Source organism: Aedes aegypti, chromosome 1, assembly GCF_002204515.2.
Source record: "Aedes aegypti strain LVP_AGWG chromosome 1, AaegL5.0 Primary Assembly, whole genome shotgun sequence".
Classification (NCBI taxonomy): domain Eukaryota; kingdom Metazoa; phylum Arthropoda; class Insecta; order Diptera; family Culicidae; genus Aedes; species Aedes aegypti.
Genome location: NC_035107.1, coordinates 206,916,242 through 206,938,939, shown reverse-complemented (window position 1 = coordinate 206,938,939; position 22,698 = coordinate 206,916,242). Strand labels below are relative to the sequence as shown.

At 35.9% G+C, this 22,698-nt stretch overlaps 1 protein-coding gene across 1 annotated transcript in view; it reads right to left on the bottom strand.

Annotated features, from left to right (window-relative positions):
• LOC5572571 (DNA polymerase alpha subunit B) overlaps positions 1-18,284 on the bottom strand; it is a 117,434-nt gene extending 99,150 nt beyond the window's left edge. The window contains exons 1-2 of the mRNA XM_021857348.1: positions 18,027-18,284; positions 17,613-17,950 (exon numbers count right to left, since the gene is read on the bottom strand). Of these exons, the coding sequence (XP_021713040.1) occupies positions 17,613-17,950; positions 18,027-18,102 (414 nt within the window). The 5' untranslated portion in view covers positions 18,103-18,284. The remainder of the gene's footprint in view (positions 1-17,612; positions 17,951-18,026) is intronic.
• Between the last annotated feature and the right edge of the window lie 4,414 nt (positions 18,285-22,698).

Genomic DNA, 22,698 nt, shown 5'->3' with positions numbered 1-22,698 from the left:
GGTATTTGTTTTGTTTCAACTGCTATTGTTTTTCTGGAAACTTTGATTATACCACTAAGGTCGAACTTTTGCCCCACCTTACTCTACAGTTGGAAATGTCGTTTCTTAACAATCCACAGGTGCTATGCCTACATGGTAACTTCGAGTGTTAAAAATGCTGTGTACGCTTAAGTATGGACTACTGAACTCATTTTTTTATATCATACAGCATAGGAAGTATAGTTTTTTGCTCATAAAATCGTTTATTATCGAATAATGTGCTTATTTCAATGGAAATTGCAAAAATTTCCAATTTTGGCGTTACGTAATAAATGGACGCTGCCTGAGCAGATTTTCAAAGTTTAGTTTTACAATAAAATGATCAAATACTTGAGTTGTAAGTATTTGGACATCATTTTCAGATTCAGGAGACCCAAATTTAGTAGATAGAGAAATTTTTAATTTTTAAACCTACTTTGTTATATGGTGATCAATTTCACCCAAGCGTGTCATTTAAATTTTTTGATACCGTCGATGGGGGTGACAATGGGTCTAGAGGGTGAGATTGGGTCAAAACGGAAAATTATGATTTATGTAATATATCAGCTAATAACGGTGATATCGCTAGAAATAATTTTTCATATGTTGGGGAACATATTATTACACATAATTCATCACAATATACATTTTTAAAGTTAGTAATTTTTGTTTACTATATCAATAAACTTGTATGTTGAAACTAGATAAAATTTACAGCATTAAATTTCTCCTGTGCAAAGTATAACGCATGTATTTTAACCTCTATCGTTGTATTAGTAGAAGGTTGAAAGACTTTTCATTACACTTCACAAGTATTTTCCGTAATCTAATTGATTTTTCCACAAAAATTTTATTTTTTTCGGTACGGTGTCTAAAACATTGAAAATGGGGGTGAGATTGGGTCAAGCAAGAACGATAGTAAATTAAATTGCAAGAGCACTTTTTTGACATTTTACGGTGCCGGGCGTTCTCATTCCTCATTAAGATGTGTTTATTCTTTCTAAATACAGCATCTCTGAAACATCAAACAAGTCTACTTGAGGATTCCGTGCATCGAATAACAATGCAACGAATTTTGACAACTTCTCAAACCAGCAACTGTGTTTCGTGTGCAGCAACATCGCAAAATTTTATTAATTGTTTTTTTTTAATAAATTTAATTATTTATTAGTGTTTTCATATTACAGAAACATATCACGAAAGTACGAATGAGTTGGATCGCTGAAATACCGGTACTATGAAGTCAAAATCTGCCTGAAATATAGTGATCGAGGAATGTCGCACCGAAATATAACTATTTGCGAGGGTTTAAAATAATCACTGTTTCAGTACACCTCTGGGAAAACTGAATAGGCTTTATGGCAATGGGGATGAGACGTTGAAGATAATTTGAGGGAAACAAATAAGAAAATGTATGTAAACTTGACGATAAATGTTGGGTCTCATATTTTTTCTCATAGCTCTTCAAATTTTTGGTATAATCGTTCTTTTAAGTGGGTTTATCATACTTGAGAAACATCTTAGATATCTTTTCGTCTTGTTTACATCGTATTTCATCAATATTTTTCAGCTGTGAATGGTTTTGCAATCATATTCTCAAAAATAAGTTATTTCAATAATAGTGACCCAATGTCACCCCCTCTATGGGGTGAGATTGGGTCATTTTTCATTCACTAGTGCCGCTGTGAATAAATATTTTTCAATAATTTTTTGAACAGTTGTTAATGTACCATCAAAGTACATACACACCAAATTTGAAGTTTATTGGAGCTAAATTGCGATAGTTATTCAATAAACAAATCGTACATATGCCTTTTTGACCCATTGTCACCCCCAACGACGGTATTAAAACTATTTCTATGATATGTTAAATATTATTTTATGAAAAGTCGATAACATAAACTGATTAAGATCAATATGGTACTGGTTTTATCAAAATTTATTTGACAATATCTGAATTCCGAAGGATAACACAACAAAAAGTTGCCCCCGGATTACGGTAGCCGCTTAAGACCAAATGTAGTATGAGATTAAGGGGGTTGAAGTTACACACTTAAATCAGAATGCCGAAATCAGCTATGCGAATCTCGGTTAAAGTTTCTTTTGCTGACATCTCAGCAAAACTGACGTTTGATGTCAGCGGCACCCGAAGGTGCTGCTATAAACAAACTTGAGTTTTTGCTGAGATATCAGTTAAAACTCAGTTGCTGACCGCTCGGCTGTGCGGATCTCGGTAAAAGAATGAAAATTAGCCGAGCTCAACTGAGTGTGTAGGTTTTCATTTCCATAATGAAAATTAACATTCAATTTGTCAAACAATACTTAATTAAGGAAACGACAAAGACAAATGACGCAGTACAAAATTCTCTTTTATTAACGACGATCAATCAATCAAACACATTCGATACACACTCAGTTGAGCTCGGCTAATTTTCATTCTTTTACCGAGATCCGCACAGCCGAGCGGTCAGCAACTGAATTTTAACTGATATCTTAGCAAAAACTCAAGTTTGTTTATAGCAGCACCTTCGGGTGCCGCTGATATCAAACGTCAGTTTTGCTGAGATGTCAGCAAAAGAAACTTTAACCGAGATTCGCACAGCTGATTTCGGCATTCTGATTTAAGTGTGTATGTTAAGTTGAACCTATTAGGGAGCCGGATCCTATTCTTGGCACAAAGTAGGTTTGATTCACTGTCGCAGTGGGTTTTTCTTTTGAAAGCTTCTTCTTCTTCTTGGCATTTACGTCCTCACTGGGACAGAACCTGCTTCTCAGCTTAGTGTTCTTATGAGCACTTCCACATTTATTAACTGAGAGCTTTCTTTGCCAAAGTTGCCATTTTCGCATTCGTATATCGTGTGGCAGGTACGATGATATGCCCAGGGAAGTCAAGGAAATTTCCTTTACGGAAAGATCCTGGACCGACCGGAATTCGAACCCAGACACCTTTAGCATGGCTTTGCTTTGTAGCCGCGGACTCTAACCACTCGGCTATGGAAAGCTACTGAGCTCATTTGGCCACACTATGCGTCTTATTGAAGTGATTTTTATTGCAGGAATGATAAAATTCAAATATTATGAAATAACAATTGCTCGTTTGCTCAGATTCAGTATGAATTCATCTTTGCGAAACATTTTGATTGTTTCTCAATTCTAAATACTGAATGTTGGCAGTTCAACTAGTGATCTATAGTATTGGACAATAACTGATTGTTTGGCACAATTATCACTTCCAAAAAAGCAGATTTTTGTCAATTGTCATGTTCAGGCAACTTACAATTTGTAAATTTAATTTTTAAGCAAACATAAATGATTGAAAAGCTTCGTGTAGTGCGAACACAATACAATGAAACACGTCTCAATTACTACAGTACATTATTTTAAAAAAAAACAAAAAAAAAATGAAATAAAAGTAACAATTTATTTAGATTTACCAAATCACTGCAACAGAATTGCATTAAAGCTCTAACTGGCTGCTTGGGCAAGTCAGGAGTTAATCATCAATATTAACCTCCTTTTCCCGAGCAGCCTCGATAGGCACGTAGTGTCAGTAGCGGTTGTTTCAACTGGATAATAATAAATACTACGGACTGCCTGTTCCAGTGGTGACCCTCAATTTATGGTGTAATGCGTACCGTGGCTAGGAATGAATGGTTAGGGGGGTATAAATAAAACCTAAACGCTAACGGAGCTTGTAGAGTAGCAGGGCGCCCTCTGCAGTATTGTGCGAGTCCGTCACAGGCCGTAGTGACGGGAAAATGAAAGAGAATTTAGAGAAAATCTCTGTCATTGTCTCGCCGTCCGATGACAGTGAGGTAAGCAACTATGTAAAAGTCGCGCAACACCCTGTATTTACATTGACGCTTTCCAGCCCTGCTTCGGTCACGAACAATCGTTTATGATTTTGTTTAATATTGATCTCACATATGATAAATTCAGAATTAGTTTCTACTTCTCCATTTCTAGAAGACTCAAGAACATTGCAATTCAATCCGCTTTTAACGTACATCAAAGCTCCACCACCTAGCCTACTTATGCAAACAATATCTACATTGGACATTGAAATAATTTGTTTAAATTCATTGAATTTATTCATTTGGCGAGCACACAAACTTTGGCTATTTACACAGCATATCGAAAGCTTCCCAGGAATTAAAGCCGATTTCATTATTAGGGGTACCGGGGGCAGTATGGACACCAGGGGCAGAATGGACGATTCTATAACATTCCCCAGAAAACCATTCCCCAGAATTCCGTTTCCCAGAACGAACCATTCCCCAGAATCTCATTCCCCAGAATGTAACATTCCCCAGAATTTCATTCCCCAGAATGCACCATTCCCCAGAATGCACCATTCCCCAGAATGCACCATTCCCCAGAAAGCTATATGAATATCCATTTTCTATTTTCTTTTTTTAATTTTTGGTTTGCGTGAGTCATTTATGTGACAGGCTAAGGTCTGATGTGACAAAACAAATAAGTAAGTAGGGGATTAGAAGCATAATGAACACACGGGGCGAAATGGACACCCCCTTATTCTCTGGGAATATGCACATTTCAGCAAAATTTTATAAACTGTACGAAATATGTATTGTATATGAACTCTTTGACGGTATACAAGTTTATGCTTTGCTTCATTTGTCCTCTGAAATTCTACTATATTTTTTCTTAGCTAAAATTAGTTCATACGCAAAGCGGTGGAAGAATTAAATTTTAGAGCAAAGTAACTAACCTAGAGAAGTTTCTTCTTGTTAATGTGATAAGTGGGAAGCACTTTTACATGTCAGTACGTTTTGACACCCATTAATAATTTAGTTTTTTCTAAATTCCACAAAAGTGTTCATTTTACCCGGATACCTTTTTATCAGTCGTGTTTTGGACCCAATTTTCTATCTCGTTTTTCTGACATTTAATAAGATGCTTTTCTCACCATGAATGGATCCAGCACGTCATACTAATTACGAACTTGGAAACCAGCCGAGAGTAACTGAAAAATTGCCATTCTATGTAAAATAAGCATTTGCCTAATGTGTCCATTATGCCCCATAATCCCCTTATTCATGATTATTTTGCATATTATAATAATACACCCTTCTTTCAGTAAATTCCCATAAAATATACAAACTATATGTTTATTTTTGCCTATATAGTGATGCACCTTTCTTCCAGTCTTATCTTATTAATTATATAGGCAAAATATATAGGGGCCCAGACAGCCGTAGCGGTAAACGCGCAGCTATTCAGCATGACCATGCTGAGGGTCGTGGGTTCGAATCCCGCTGGTCGAGGATCTTTTCGTAAAGGAAATTTTCTCGATTCCCTGGGCATAGAGTATCTTCGTACCTGCCACACGATATACACATGCAAAAATGGTCAATCGGCAAAGAAAGCTCTCAGTTAATAACTGTGGAAGTGCTCATAAGAACACTAATCTGAGAAGCAGGCTTTGTCCCAGTGAGGACGTAACGCCAGAAAGAAGAAGGCAAAATATATCGATGGAGAGCCCATATAGCATAAGGGCATTTGGTATAAAGTCATTTGCCATCCAGCCATACTTATGCTCCTTCTTTTCAAAAAGGATGTTCTTCATGTTATGCCAAATGGTCATTGGCCAAATGACCATGATGTCAAATGGTCCTTGATCATTTAATCAATCATGTCAAATGCCTTCTTGTCATTTGGTATCCTTACGGAACATTTTGCCTATATCGTTAACAGGATAAGACTGAAAGAAGGGTGCATCACTATTTTGTGCAAAATTAAACAAGTCATTTGTTTGTTTTTTGAACTTGACGTAAAGAAGGGCGTATCATTTTAATGTGCATAATATTACGTTTTTATTTTGCCGAATTTACGTAATAGTTATATCGGAAACGTATAATATGAAACTACGAACGTCTTTATTCCATTCGGGGTGGCCTCAAAAGGTAAGCTATGATGCACCTTCCTAGAACATTGATGAAAAGCTGGATACATCACTATATTTGGTAAAAATTGGACATACATGAGAAATTATACATTTGGAAACTACTATACCGAAAGAAGGGTGTAGCTCTATTATGTGCAGAATAGTGATGAGTTCCATATTCTTTTGATTAAATATTGGATATTCTGTTTGCCTATAGACTGATCTATCAGTCTTCATAAGTGCCAATAAAAGTGAAACTACTGTGATAGTTCATTTGCAAATGAAATTTGAATTATGCGTAAAGTGTTCATAATTAGCAGCATGAATGCTAATCTTCTCATGTACTTGTAAACAACTTTGTATGAAGTTTCATTTTCAAGTATTTTTAACTAAATTGTTTCAAAACTGTAGAGTAGGTATATACTTTTCTGGGGAATGGTCCATTCTGGGGATTGGTTTTCTGGGGAATGGTTCATTCTGGGGAGTGAAATTCTGGGGAATGGTACATTCTGGGGAATGAGATTCTGGGGAATGGAATTCTGGGGAACGGGTTTCGGGGGAATGGTTTTCTGGGGAATGTTATAGAATCGAATGGACACCCTCTGTATCTTTGCATAGGCGAATACTTTTACACTTTCAATGCAAACAATATTTCAGTTCTACTTGTTTTTAATTATGAATCAATAGAGATCGAGGAGTCGTGAGTTCGATTCTCACTGAGAAGACGTGTAACTTTTTCGCAAATCTTCACATCAATTTGTCCATCTAATCCAATTGCAAATTATATGTAATGTTCAGCTTTTCGGTAGTTGTTAAACTTCCACTCGGCTGGTTAGCCGTAAACCACGATTCATAATTAAAAACAAGTATTTATCGAGCAACGGACTCATGTTCCGTGTGCTAGAATAAGGGCGTACAGTGACTCAACTTCATTTTCGTACGGGGCACTGTTTCCATATCAAGTAGGTTTAAAACTAATAAATGATTTACGGACTTCGATATACTTTATCAATTACGAAGGTCGTAGGTGTCATCTATTACTCGGCAATCATAATCATATTTATTCTCTCAAATTTTTTTATGGGCTAGATGATTGCTCAATATCTTCATTACGTTGTTCAGATGTATTAGAGTACATTTGGAAAAAATATAAGCGGACATATTTGAAACTTAAGAAAAATACCTCTTTTCCAATGTTTTTTGCTAAAAATAATCTAGTTAGTCGGAAAATAACGTAATTTTTCCAGGTTTACTTCATTAACAATTATTACTACGAATACTGAACGAGTTTCAAAAACTTATAATCAGTTTTAGAGTACTTACCAGTGGTTATCGGTATCTCATACTTCACAATTTTGGTTAATATAACATTTAGAAAAAATCTAAAACCATAAATTTTAGTCAATTACTTTCAGTTTGGCTCTTAAATAGATGTACATAATCCATAGTTAATGTTCCTATCTAAAATTGCGCAATTATTATTTTTATTTCATATTTTACTACCAAACTAATGTTTGGTAGAGATTGGTAGAATAAATATTATTGCCGTAACCGCAACCCATGCGTTATTTGAAATGATGAAAACAACACGTTATATTCTAGTAAAAATTATATCAATGCTCTCCGCTCACTCGTAATATTTTGTATTTTTAATATAAAATAAATAAACCGCAGAATCATATTTTGAGTATAATCAGAATAAGAATTAAAAAATAATTGAATATTGGGATGACATCAATCATGCGAAGGTATGTACAGCATAGTGTAGGGTACTTTGTTGTAAAACGAAGTTCTTAGTTAAAACTCTTTCTGCTGACCAGTTTGAAACTAACCTTTTACTGTTGTTTAGAAAAAAAAATTCGGTTTACATTGTTTGAAAATAACATTTCAGGAGAGTTTTGAAATTATGATATAATCATTTTCTATACTCAAGGAGGATAATTTTTTTATGAATTCTCTAAACTTAATATATTTTAACCAAAACTCTTTTAGTGCTCATGAATATATTTTTTAGATTGAATTCTACAACAAAAATTAACGATATTGTTAGAATTATTGAATTTTATAGCAAAAATCAATGAAAAATTGTATTTCTAAAAATTTTACCTAAGTTTCATATATGTCCGCTTATAAATTGTCCAAATGTACTCTACTACGTCTAAACAACGTAATATAGTACTTGAAAAATCAAATAGAGCATTAAAATGCAGGATACGCGTCAACAAGGTTCCTCTTCAGGACATCAAAAGATGGATAACCAAGTCCGTCAACGCGCAGTGGGCAACCGAATGGTCCCAGCAGAGCACTTGTCATCTACGCAAGATCAAACAAGATACCCAACCATGGACCGACGTTATTTCATTAAAAGAACAGCGGATCATCTCCCGACTGCGGACTGGATACACCCGTTTATCGCACAACATGGAAGGCTTGCCTTTCCACAGAATTTGCACCACTTGCAATACACACAACAAGGTGGAACATTTCCTATGCGTCTGCCCTCAGTACGAATTTCATCGTAGAAACCATGGACTAACGGGGAGCATTCGGGAAAACCTATGCAACGATACGACTACACTCAACACTGTCATCTGTTTCCTGAAAGATTCAGGACTATACTCCCAAATGAGTGATTCCAAGCAACAGCACCAAAATTTGGTAAATTTTTTAATTCATTTTTTTCTATTGAGCTGAAACTTTGCACATTTTTCCTGCATCTATCTAAATCATCATTTTCCTGCATCCATCTAAATCGTCATTTTCCGATATCAAATCTTCAAGTTGAGTCACGACTAACTTTTCAAAAGGGTGTATGTGAAAATGGTTCAAAAATATTCAAAAAGCTGCACAGCAAAAACGGTTCGTTCGATTGTTAGACAACTAAAGAAACAAAGTTAGACAACTAAATAAAGATTCCAAAAAAATACACAGTAATTTTTTTTTTTTTTCGCATAAAAAAACCTAATTTTTGACACAAAAACTCAAATATCTCAAAACCCTATCGGAATACCAACGTAATTTTTTGAGAGAAAACGGTCCATTATATCTACTCTACTACGGTTCAGCTATCTACCATAAAAATTTGGTGATGGTAAACCAATAAACAAAAAAGTTATGACATTTCAAACATGTCACAATTTTCACATTTAGTAGAAAAAAAATTTTTTTTTTCGGTGTGAATTATTACGGGAACCGCAGTTTGTTGCTGATTTTATTGTTAAGGGCCTTGCAAGTCGTTTTCATGTATTCATTAGTATTATGTATATTATATGTATAAATATTATGTATATGCATAAATATTATATGTATATATGTATAAATTAAAATGAATTAACAGATTACACGAAAATAATTTTTTTTTTTACCAGGATATTTTTTTTTAGAGTATGATCGATGAGTTTCTAAATGTTATATATAAACTTTAAAAGTTTTGGATTTGGGTATGCGTTATGAGATCATGAAAACATTTTATTAATACTTATTTATTTATTTATTGTTATTCAATTTTTTTACAATATCGAACACTTTTGCATCATTATCAGTACAGTTAGAGTATAGTTTTGCTTTAATTTTATTTTCTGACAATGGAATGAAACAGTGAAATTTTTGGGTTCCTTGGATCGTTTTCGCGTTATTATATTGCTCGCTGAGCTCTGATGCCGTTAATTCGTACTCTTCAGTAGTAGTAAAACAAAATGATAATTTTGTTAAATCTTCTTCTTTTCTGCGATTCGCCCAATCAAATAGTTCTTTTGCAGTTTTAATTGGATGCTCACGTTCTTTGGCTAAACTTGTTCTTGTGGCCATGCGCTTTATGGTTCCTCCAATAGCATCACAAGGACCTTTGCCATGTGACGTAGCAAAGAAATGCCATTCTGCATCAATTCCGTACTTTCATTTAAATTGACATAGGCTCGAAAAATTCTTACGGTTTTTGTACTGCGATGCTGCTCCATCAGACATGAAATATATCTTTCTGATTTCTTTATCCTTATCAACGCGTAAAAAGTTAATCATTTTGGCAATGAACAAATTTACAGATACTGAGTCGTGTCTTAAATCTTCGGAAATTACAATAAAACTAAAATGTTCAATTTGCGTACTTCCATTGAAATAAATACCGAATGGATGAATTGTAGCTTGTTGTACGTTCCAGTGATGGGACTGCACTTCATCTTGCAATACAAAGCTATAGTTTTCAGAAAAATCATAAATGACTAAAAATTCACCATCTTGTAATGTATTTTTCGTATTTTTTAAAAAGCGGGATTGCTCTGTTTTAATAAAGTCGTGAGGAATTAAACTTTCTAATTTCAAGCAAAAAAATGACACAAAATCATCTACAGGTTTTACAATAGTTTCTAGGTCACACCTATCCGTGGTCACCCATTGCTCAAATGATAATTTTCTTCAAACTCAGCGAATAAAGTATTTTCCAATGATGAAGAATCTGGACAATCCGAACAAGATCGTAGATAGCAATTTGATGTTGTATTTTCACACAAAAGACTACCAGTTAACATTTTAATATCCTTTGATAAATTGATTCTTTTCAAACTATGTAAGATTAGGTTAATATTTTCGTGTGTTGTGCACACACAAACATTATGTGTTCCTGAATTGGATAGAAGCTTGCATTGCCTTGGACGAAGGCTTGCAAATGAGGAAAAACCTACCTTAATATTTTCGTTAATTTCCTTGAAGCGTGTATACGCTTCTTTCAAAGTAGTCATCATTAATCGTTTTTGGATTGCTTGACGCTTTCCATCTTTTTTTACAGATACATAATCTTTTTGGCCAGGCATAGCTCTACTTACTTCATCGTCTTCAAAATATTGAATTATTTTTTTCTTTTGTCTCATCTGTTAATGAAGTACTCGACCTAGCATTTTTGGTTGCAAGACAGTTATTTTTGAATTGTTTTGCCTCTTTTGCTGTATTTCTATTGGTTTTGAACTCATCAATGGCGTCTTGAATAGACCACGAGCTTGGCAGCATCGACAAAATCAATAATTTTTCTTTCCTTGTCGTGGCTAGATTCGTGAACCTTTCCTTCATATTCATAATTACCTCATCGTAGTCTGTATTTTCCACATCCTCAGGTCCTAATTTGAAGAGGTTTCTTCGTACAGCTTCGTTGATTTCACGGTATTTTTTCTCGGGATAATTGACGTAACCCATCTTCGTCCATTTAATCGGAGTCACTTTTATTCCAGCTATCCCTTCGTTGAAGCGTTCGATGTTGACCTTCTGGATGCACTCATCTTCTGATTGATTTGTTGAAACAGATGTCGCTGATGGTACCGTGGCAAGACTATCTGCACTTGGTACTTCTGGTAACTCCTCAGTTGTTGTCGGTGCATCTAGTAATTCCTCAGTTGTTGTTGTTTTCGAACTTCCTGCAACCTGATCCACCGATGATGTACAGATTGCCCGTTTGTCAACGTTTAAACGGCAGGACGTACAAATGCGTAAATTTGTATTCAATGTAGACATTGGAGCATAACCAGCCGCTTTCAGTTTATCTATGGTGCTTTCGGTGAGATTTCGTAGCTCTTTCGAACACTTTTTTTCTGCAAACGGCCTGCAACAGTTGAGAAAGCGACTACTCATGTTGCTCGTTAGATTTTAATAAACAAAATCACTTTTAAGTTTTTACTGACTAGTTTGGTGTCGTTTGCTTGACTGAAGAAAAATTTTACAATTAAATCTTTTATAACCATAGTGGTAGTATATTTTTAGCTTTTTCGTGAGTATGTTCATGGTATGTACCTATCATGTTTTTGATGTTGTTGAAGTTACTCGCTTTCTCCCAAATATGATTAACAAAGTCTATTCTCTACCAAGGCGGGTCTATACCCAGGTGTAATCAGATTTTAACTTTGTGGAGAAAACCAGCGCCGAGAAAACCGACCTGCTTTACGTATACTAGATCACCTGGGTATAGACCCGCCTTGTTCTCTACGAGGTAAACTTTTTGCAGGTAAACTAGTCGTATACCTGTATAGAAAACGTTTTTTGTAGCTTTTGTCTTCAATATTAGATTTCTTATAGGTTTCTTTTATCAAAAGGTTTCAACACTATTGAGAGAATTTTTCTTCAGTTACGTACAATAAAAAATATGACACTATCAAGACTTTAGATCACAACACTGGATCGCGTCTAACTTTCTAAGAGATGCTATAATAGTTATGAATAATTAAATAAAATATCATGAAAACAACTTGTTAACCTCATGTGGTACCCTTAACAAAAAATTCAGCAACAAACTGCGGTCCTAAAAAAAATTAACAATGAAAAAAAAAAAAATTTCACTAAGTGTCAAATTTGTGAAATATTTGAAATGTCATAACTTTTTTGTTTATTGGCTTACCATCACCAAATTTTTATGGTAGATAGCTAATATAATGGACCGTTTTCCCTCAAAAAAATACGTTGGTATTCCGATAGGGTTTTGAGATATTTGAGTTTTTGTGACAAAAATGATGTTTTTAATGCAAAAAAAATTTTTTTTTTACTGTGTTTATTTTTTTTGGAATCTTTATTTAGTTGTCTAACTTTGTTTCTTTAGTTGTCTAACAATCGAACGAACCGTTTTTGCTGTGCAGCTTTTTGAATATTTTTGAACCATTTTCACATACACCCTTTTGAAAAGTTAGTCGTGACTCAACTTGAAGATTTGATATCGGAAAATGACGATTTAGATGGAACTGAAAAACTGTGCAAAGTTTCAGATATTTTTGAAATGGTCGATCAGAATCGACTTGCATGCCTCCGTGGAATCCCTCAAATATAACCTTACCTCTACTTTTTCCCGCAGTCGGGGTATCTCTGCCGGTGGAGGGTTTCGACCTTCCTCTGGGAGAGCTCTACCTTGGTCTTGCCTCCCCTCCATAACCGCTTTAGTGTAAAACAATTATGTTTAGCTTGAACTTGTTGCTGGCGACTAATTTTATCTCACCGAAAACGTGTTTTTCAAATTTTGTATTAGTTTATTTGTATTTTGATATGCTGCTTGAAAGTATGTAAAACTCCTTATTAAAAGCAGCCTTTCTGGCGTTTTTCTGACAAATGGTGATGAACTAGCCGTATGCGCTAAAAATCACCTTAATAAAGAACAAAAAAAAAACATTAAAATTCAGTTTGGAATGTTGTATGTGTATGTTTAAATTTTGATAGGTGTACGAATATGGGATTGTGTGAATTTCAGACACAAATTCAATACTTTTCCATTAATCCAAAGATGAATGTAAATGAAAACATTTTATGGTTGTCAAATAATAGATGACACCAATAGCCATCAATATAGATAAAGCATTTCAAACTCAATATGTCATTTCATAGTTTTTTACTCACTTGATGTGACGCCAGTGTCCCGTACGAATATGAAATTGGGCCACTGTATGTCGCATGATCGATTTCTCTTCGTCGATCCTCTCTTCCTCTCATCGATCCTCTCTTCTTTGAATAAAAGTGACAAGATGCGGGTTTGTCAGCATTTTTTCAGTTCAGGACGCAAGATTGCATCGCTGTCTAGCGTCCTGAAGTCAAAAAATGCTAACAAATCCGCTTCTTGTCACATATATTAACGGAAGAGAGGATCGATGAAGAGAAATCGATCATGCGACATACGCCCTTAATTGTTCTAGCACATGCTTGAAATCAAGACTTATGAACCAGGCAAATTTTTTAACAACAATTATTATTTGAAATAATTATCATAGCTATCGCTAGAAGAACTGCTCCGCTTTCAATGTTGGCTACAAGTTAATCGGAATCAGATTACATGTTATCAAAACATGTCAATTTTTGAGCACGCCTGAAATTAAAGGCGCACAATTTTATCGATTGATAATTCGAATTAAGAAATTATCATTGCGTTTGTTACCGAATTCCATTGATTAACTTATGATATTTTTAACTGAAATTCTTCACCAAAATCATAAGTAAAACCTTAACATTTCATTAATAATCGTTGTGGCGCCAAATCATAATTATTCCTTAAGAAATTATTAAGTTTTTTTGCCTGAATTTCCCTGCTTTGACTGGAGCGGCAGATATCAACGAAAAGAAATCACTCCACCAACACACAATGTCGCACCCTGGGAGGGAGAAACCGATACGAAATTTATGTACGTCAAGGTGAGCCGAGATTCTGCTGTCACGAACTGTCACTGTGAGCCCAGATCTAAAACAATGGATAAACATGATAAAAGCGCGTAATTGATTAAAACATATTTCTGCATTTTAACGTGACAAAAAATCGATTGAAAAGCTATTCATGCTTATTCAAAAGTAATGTCACAATAGAGCGCTGCATATGACGAGCCTAACCTCACTTATTTGACAGCTGCTGGTCCTGTTGTTTACGTTTCGAACTTAGTCGTTTTTTCCATCATTTTTTCATCTTCGCATTTCTATCACCAGCATGCTGATGGTGACGATTTTCCACGCTAGGAAGAGATAATAATACGATCCGTGGGTATCTGCAGTGGATTTGACCTCTCCTCGCAGCAAACTTTCACGAAATTAAGAATGATTCGAAAAAAGTACTAAGTCCAAACTGTAAACAACAGGACCAGTACCTGTGAAAATTGATGCGTGACGTCACAGTGCAGTGGAGTATAGCAACTTTTATTCTGATTGAATATAAAGTACCGTCAAGTGCCGTAATTCAGCGCAGTTAACAAATAAAACATTTCAAATGCTTAATTAAAAATTAGTATTGCATCAACAAAAAAGCTTCAAGGGTGGATCGCTAGCAAATCTGTTTTAGATTATGGCAAAAATATAAACTAGACTGTATTCACACGTTACAATTGTGATTTTTTTGGGATAGTTCACTCATTTTTTTAACGCTTTTCCATATTCCGCGCAGAAGAATGCCTGACTCCGCGCACTTGCAAAACAATCAAATTAACATTAAATTTGAATAAGGCAGCATCCATTCATTACGTAACGCTGAAATTGAACATTTTCAACCCCCTACCCCCCTCCACAACACTTTTTGTATGAAAATAAAGTAAAGTTTTGTATGAGCCGTAACGTAGACTTTTTTTATAATTTTTGTACTAGCACATGAAATAAGGATAAACATTTGTTATAGACTTTTCCTGAGACGAGACTCGTGAAGACGGTCTTCTTATTCTGTCATTGCTGAGTTTTTTACTTATTTTTCTGTGCTTGTATCAATCATGCGCAAACCCTCACATGAACATCCCAGCAAATATGTAATTGCGATTGCATCACACCGAAACATAAAAAGCCTTTGAAGTGAAATTTTATGCCAGAAAAAGTTGCAGACATGTGAAATAACTATAGTCTTGTGTTTAGATTTATCAGCAGCTTTGGAAAAACTGCTCCGTACACTGAGGTTTTTATAACAGTTTATTTTGAATACAATACTTTTCAATTTTTCAGCATTTGGACGTTTCGCGACGGCGGAGACGTTGATATTTTTTCCTTTTCCTTGTCAGCTTTGGGGTTGCATGTTATTCCAGAAGAAATTTCGAAAAAATATGCAGTTTGGCGAAATCGCCCCGACTACCTCTACACACTTAAATTATTTTACCGTAATCTCAACAGCTGATCAGTTCGGTAAAATAAAAAACCCTAATTCCGTCGAAATTCAACGGATTGCGGTGAAATTTCACCGAAAACAGTAAAAATTTACCGTACTCCGTTAATTTATTTCACCGAAACTTTCAGCTGTTGGGATTACGTTGAATTTCACGGATTCCTGTAAAATAATTTAAGTCTGTATATTCGTATTCTGCACTGTTCATACAATAACAAATGTTTATGGACCTTGGTTTTGCACAAACTTTTCCTCCCACTAGTTTCCCTGTAAGTGGGCTTTCCCGATATTCCGGTTGTTTGTGAAACGTATTTATGCACGAAAATACTTCCTCAGATAAATATTCAGCTGTGAAGACCAATATAGCATGTTTTACTTGTTTGTTGTTCTGTAAATAGCAGTGAAAAATGACGTGCCCTAATGCCGCGCAATACTTTTTGGGATAAATCTCAATAATTATGCTAATATTTGATAAGATTTCGTAGAAGCATCATGAAACACATCTGTAGCAAGTAGTTTCATAGAATATTGCATAAATAACAAAACATTTTCAATATAGAAATCACGTTTGTTTGTGTCCTACAGTCTTAGCACGGACGCTAAGGAAATTGAAAAAATGGCGTCTACTCAGACGGGCCTCCACTGATTATATTTTTACGCCGCGAAAAATTGCTCTATTTGCTTTTATTTGTGATTCAAACTTATTCTAAATCAAAGTAGCATCAAATGGCGTTAAAAGTTGCTGCAGTATTGACAAAGACAAATTAAAGACCTTCATGTCCCTTGCAAATGCCCAAAATTTTATGGCTCATAAGGTAATCTAGAATGCCGTGAAAAGTGTACTGCGATGTGTCAAACTTGGGTACCTTTTGCACTACCGAGGGACCAAATGCAGTACTAGAAGTGGTACCCAATCTGAGCCCGAGTGCGACGGACCTGGTATTGATGTGTATTTCCATATGTAAATAATTTTGTATGAAATGCGCGGAATTAGGGCACTTTACGGTATTTGAAACGCATAATTTTATTTTCCAATGGACCGATGCACGAGTTCACTATTTGACGTTTTAGCGGTGCCGTGTTATTTATGTGACCATGGACACCAGTGAATTCGGCACCACTCAAACGTCAAATTAGTGAACTCGTGCATTGGTCCATAAAAACGAAAATGAAATGCATAGAAAACATTGGCCCTTTTTCCATGTTTGTCCAGAACGATCGAAGAAACCGAAGGAACACAACAAATGAAAACTAGCGATTTTCATCAAGTCTACCTTGATTGTCGTTGGCAAGCTGGAGTTTTCTCTAAGTTCGAAATAACTTTGTGCCATATTTCGTGTATCGGTGCCTCCCTCCCAGGTCGCACCCATTGTCGCCGCTCAAACTGGATCGCATTGTGTGCAAAAATCTATTGGTAATGCCAAAAAAGAGAAAGCAAATACGGACAACAAAAGCGACGACGACAACACCGGCACAACCTCAAGCGAAGAACAGAAACAAACGAGGATTTCAACAGGGCGCTTGTAGCCTTTGTTTAGTGTGCCCAACGGCCTTCTTTGATTTTGCTAGGTAACGGTTTGAAACGGGAAATACGTTACGAAACGTTTCCCAGCAAAATCAAAGGGGTCCGTTGGGCACACTAAACAAAGGCTGCAAGTGCCCTACTCGACGGCATAGAAACGACTCAAAGAAGATGTGTGTCCCACAGGGTAGCCAGAACGAGGGTATAACAGTTCATAGCGTTGAAAAAAGAAAATCGAAAAATCGTTCAACAAAATGAAAATAATGTTGTATTTTCATATTATGAAAATAATAGAGACGAACCAGCCTCGGGCTGAAAGTCGCTCTAATGAAGAAAAATAATAATAATAACTGTCAAAAATGTTTAATGGAGTAGTTTCTTTTTTATCAGATCACAAAAATTGGGACTGAGAGTGATTTTTTGTTGCAAATAGTGATTTTTTAGAGATCAGGTCGCCAATAAGGACGTCACTACAAAGTGACTGGCTACCAGCCCTTCATGATGCCAATAACTCAAGTGCGTTTCCCTTTTCCAGGATGGTTTATCCTATTTCCAAGAACTTGCAGTTCGCTAAAATTCTCACTTACCTTAGGTGTTACGCATCCGTACGACACGAGCACTTCGCTTTCCTCCGCGTCCAAGTCCTTGTTGCTGTAGATCACCAGGTCAGCCGGGGAACTCTCGCCAGTAGGTCTCGGGGATTCCAGTTCTTCTCTTGGCCTGGCACGGCTCGATGCGGTTGGAGTTGTTACCCCCGAGGGGACCGTTGTTTTGCGCGTCCTATTGGCAAATTCGTGTGATTCCATGTCCCGAAGATTCTCCACTGTGGGTGCTGCGCCACTCAACTTCGAAATGCTGAATGCCATCCATGATTCTACGAATTCCGTCGCGTCTTCGATATCGCAACGGGTACAGATTTCAATGCCTACATTTAATGAAAAATCAATGGTGGTTAAGGAAAATCCCCGAATGTTAGGAAATTCAATCAGAAACCAACTTACATTTGTCGACGACCTCTGCCGAAGGATCGATCCCCAGCTCGTCGAACTGCTCGCGCAAAGTATCAATCGAAACCATTTTTCACGAGAATGGAAACTAGAATCTACTTGTCCGTACCAGAATACATTGATTTTACGGTTCCAACAAAATATACGATTACATTAGCACAAAACGAACATTAATTCCGAAATTCGTTACTATAGAACAATGCACCACCGTTCGTCTGCTGCACACGAAATTTGCTAATAAAGTGAGTAGAACGAGTGGAAAAGGCGCGTGGCGAAAAATCAAACAAAAAGGCGAAACCAAGGTATTTAGAAAATACCTAGCGGCGAAGCGCGCATGTGTTTTCCACTCTAACCGAAATCCATTCAGATTCTTAATTAGCATTCGGAAAATTGTTTTGCTCCTTTTATGCAAACTATTCATTGTAAACGTAAATAATTCATTGAAGGTACATTTAATATAAGTAAAATTAGTTGACTTTTGATTAAAAACCTGGCAAACAATTATAACTTTTCTGCAGGTTTTCAATCGTCGAATACGGTTAACTCAGACCCTGGCTGAATATTTTTTAGAGTGAGTGAAATTTTGCAACCGCAGCAAATAAAATAAAATGTTGCGCTGCCAAATAAACAGCGCACAGTGACCTACCATTAGATAAAACCGGACAAAAATCTAGTGATTCAGATGATCCTCAAAATGATTTCCGGAAGAATCCCTGAAATTTTTCCGGTATAAACCTTTAAAGATATCCGGCAGGATTCCAACTGGATTATTGAATGGGGAATAGTTATAGAGGCCTAGAAGAATTCCAGAAGCATTTCCGGAAGAATCATCGAAATATATCCGAAAGTATTGCAAAAGGATTTCCGGAAGAATCTAATCAGAGGCATCTTCGTAAGAATCCCACGAGTATTTCCGGAAGAATCCCATAAAGGTTATTTCCGGAGGAATTTCAGATGAATTTCTACATACCAAGCGTGTGCTAGAATAAGGGCGTAAGTCGCATAATCGATTTCTCTTCATCGATTTTCTCTTCTGTGAATAAAAGTGACAAGATGCAAGTTTGTCAGCATTTTTCACTTTAGACCGCTTGGCAGCGATGTAATCTTGCGTCCTGAGATTACATGGAGTATTACATGGAGAAAATGAAGTACTCAAAAGTGAGTTCATTCCACTCAATTCGGGGGTTCATGCGTTAACCTACTTTTGAGTTGATGACTGAAAGAGACGGGGACGTCATCGCCAACAAAAATGTGACCAGCGCCATTCAGACATCATGCTAGTTTTTTGAACAACAACAATGAGCAGCCCGCCAGAAAACGTCATTCGAACGTCTCGTAAAATGGCTTATAGTGGTTTCTGCGCTCGTGTACAAACACGTTACATGTCACCAACACTACTTAAAGAGTGCTGGTGGAAAATATAAACAATGATCAGCTGTTCCCAGCAAAATCAAACGGCAGTATTTTCAGCCAGCAAATTTGCGCATGTGTTCGTGACAGCGCTCGGCGAGAGCTCAATATTATGGCATATGCGAAAAAATACCTACTGGCTAAAGTTCTTTTCACACAACCGGTAGATCAAATAACTCTGACAACGCTGACAACAATTCGTCATCAAACGTCAACATCTCACCGCAAAATCGCTAGTGTTTGGAGGGGATTTTAATCTCCAAATTGCCAAATAACCTCCAAATCATCACCTCCAAGTTAGTTCTAATACCTTCCGTTATATGAAATATGGTGGCGCGTCGATTATCGCAAGTTTATCGTTAAACAGTCAATAGAAAGAACGAATGAAAGAGAGAAAAATAGCTAAAAAATAAGTTAAAAAATACTCAAATTTGGATTTCTCCGTGTACTAGATTTTTTTGAAGAATCCTTTCAAAATGTATACTGTATTTGACAGCACAGCAATATTGTGGCCCAATTTCATATTCGTACAGGACACTGTTTCCACATCAAGTTAGTGAAAAACTATTGAATTATGCATTGAGTTAAAAATACTTTATCCATATTAAAGGTAAAAGGTGTCCTTTATTATTTGGCAATCACAAAATGTTCATCTTTGGATTAATGGAAAAGTATTGAATTTATGACTAAAATTCATCAAATTCCATATTCGTACACCTATCAAAAATTAACCGTACAACATTCAAAACTAAATTAATGTCTAAAATTCATCAAATTCCACATTCGTACACATATCAAAATTTAACCGTACAACATTCAAAACTAAATTTTGATGCTGTATTTGATTTCTGAAGTGCTTTATTATGATGTTCAGATGTAGTAAAGAACATTTGGACATATATGAAACTTTGGTAAAATTAATAAAAATGATTTTTACAATAAAATTCAATAATTCGAACAATACCGTTCATTTCTGTTATTGGATCCAATCTATTAATTATGTTCGTGAGCTCTAAAAGAATTTTGGTTGAAATGAATTCAGGTTACAGAAATCATAAACAGATTTTAACCCTTTTGAACTCAAAAAATTGTTTGTCGAAATTTCAAATTTTCTTTTAAAATGATATTTTCAATCAATTAAAACCAAATTTTCATTCTAAACAATAGGTAAAAGTAAATTTTGAATTTGTCTGTAAAAATAGTTTGAACTACGAACTTCGTTTTCCAACAAAGTACCCTACACTACGCTGTACGTACCTCAACATAATTGATGTTATCTCAATATTCAATAGGGTCCTAAAGCCCTGTCACAATTTTAGTGCTAAACGCTTAAGTTTAGGCCAAAAACACATGTTTACTCAATTTTCTAATGTTTTCCGTTGATTTAAGCCCAAAGAACATTTTTTTAGATTTTGTCACATCCTTTGGCTTAAACTCAAATTTTGGGTGTATTTTGTTTTCCGTGTCCCTTACGAAATGTCAGATAGGAACAACCCCAGTGGTCGAACTAAAACCCCTGTGGTGTTTTTGTCAACTAAGCGAACGTCAAACATGATCAAAAGTGTCAAGGTTCATTTATGGACCAAATTTTTAAATTAAAGTTTGAACATGATATAGCCATTATTTGAGCGGGAAAAATTGCTAAAGTAGTTACAGTAACCTGCTTTTTCGTGTTATTAAATAAAAACTAGATTTCATTAAAAATTTTAGGACCCAATTATCTTTGAATTCATATTCAAATTATACGCAAAATAGGACCCTATTTTGCAGTTTATTGATTTAAGTCTGATTTGCTGCTGAACAAGAATCGCTAAAACAGTGCGAATCGTACCTTCATGCTGTGCGTACACGAATTCTCTCTGCTCTTGGAAGTTTTCTTAAAAACTACCTAAAGCAAAACAGTACTTTTCAGTGCTACATAAACAGTACTTTTCAGTGCTTAAATAAAAAAGGTACTTTTCAGTGCTACTAAAAACAGAACTTTTCAGTACTATTTTTTCTACTATTGATCCCTTTACGATCCTTGTTTGGACCCGTGCCTTCGATTTTTCGTTGGACCCGTTGGCGGAAGCTAGCGGTGGCAATCCTTCTTGGACACCGTCTTGGGAAAAAAACCTCTCGAAGGTCACGTCTTCTTTCGTTTATCTATTAAACATGGTATCAACAACAAAAAAAAGGAAGGGTGAATCTCTGAATTCACTACTTCCTTCCAAAAAAGTGGATTTTAAAACTGTCACTGAACGTGGCAACTATAGAAGAAAGGATGTTTCCCCAGAATGCGAACTTTCTTCCAAGGGTAAAATGAATAATTGTATCGAAATGAGCAATCAGTTCGATGCTCTAGATAAATTTTCTTGAACTCCATTAGGGGAATCAAGGTTTCCTTCCAAATCGCAAAGAAAGGCAACTGTCGCGTTTTGCCGGAAACTCTAAGATCGCAAACTTCTTCTCAAACATCTTGAAGAGAAGAAGCACAAGTTTTTTACTTATGACGACAAAACTGAACGTTTGTTCAAAGTTGTCTTGAAAGTTCTCTATAAGTCACCTGAAGAGATCAAAAATGGAATAAATGATTTACTTGGATTTTCCCGTGATGTCCGTGTGACATGGGAACATTTCCAGAAACCTGGAGGAAATTACCAGAACCCCACTCAGTGCCGTCGGTGCCAAAAGTGGGGTCATGGTACAAAAAATTGTCGCATGGATGCTAAATGCATGATTTGCGGAGGTTCTTCTCACGCCAAAGACGTCTGTCCAGTGAAGGAAGATACCACCAAATTCATATGTTGTAATTGCGGGGCTAACCATAAGTCCAATTTTTGGAATTGTCCTTCACGCAAAAAGGTCATTGAGGCTCGTGCCAGGCAGATGAAAGATAATATCCGTTACGATAACGGTCGTTTCCGGAATTTCCATGGTAGAGTATCGAACAATACTCATTTTTCAGTTAACGATCGCTTGATTAGGAATCATACTCATCAGGAAGATCATAATCATGCTCATTCACAAGCTAATTTTAATGTGTCGGGTAGCCGTTCGAATCTTTCAATTTCGAATGTATCTACCCACGAAAAATCCTTTGCCGATATCGTAGCAGGTAATTTGAACTCCTCCCCTGTTCATACTATGAGTACCCATTCTACTTGTTTCAAATCAAATGGAAAAAACCCTACCGCCACAGGTAACTCCCACTCCGCTACCGCTCCGTCTACCGAAAATTCTAATGGGAAATCTTCAGATAATGTACCCACTTCAA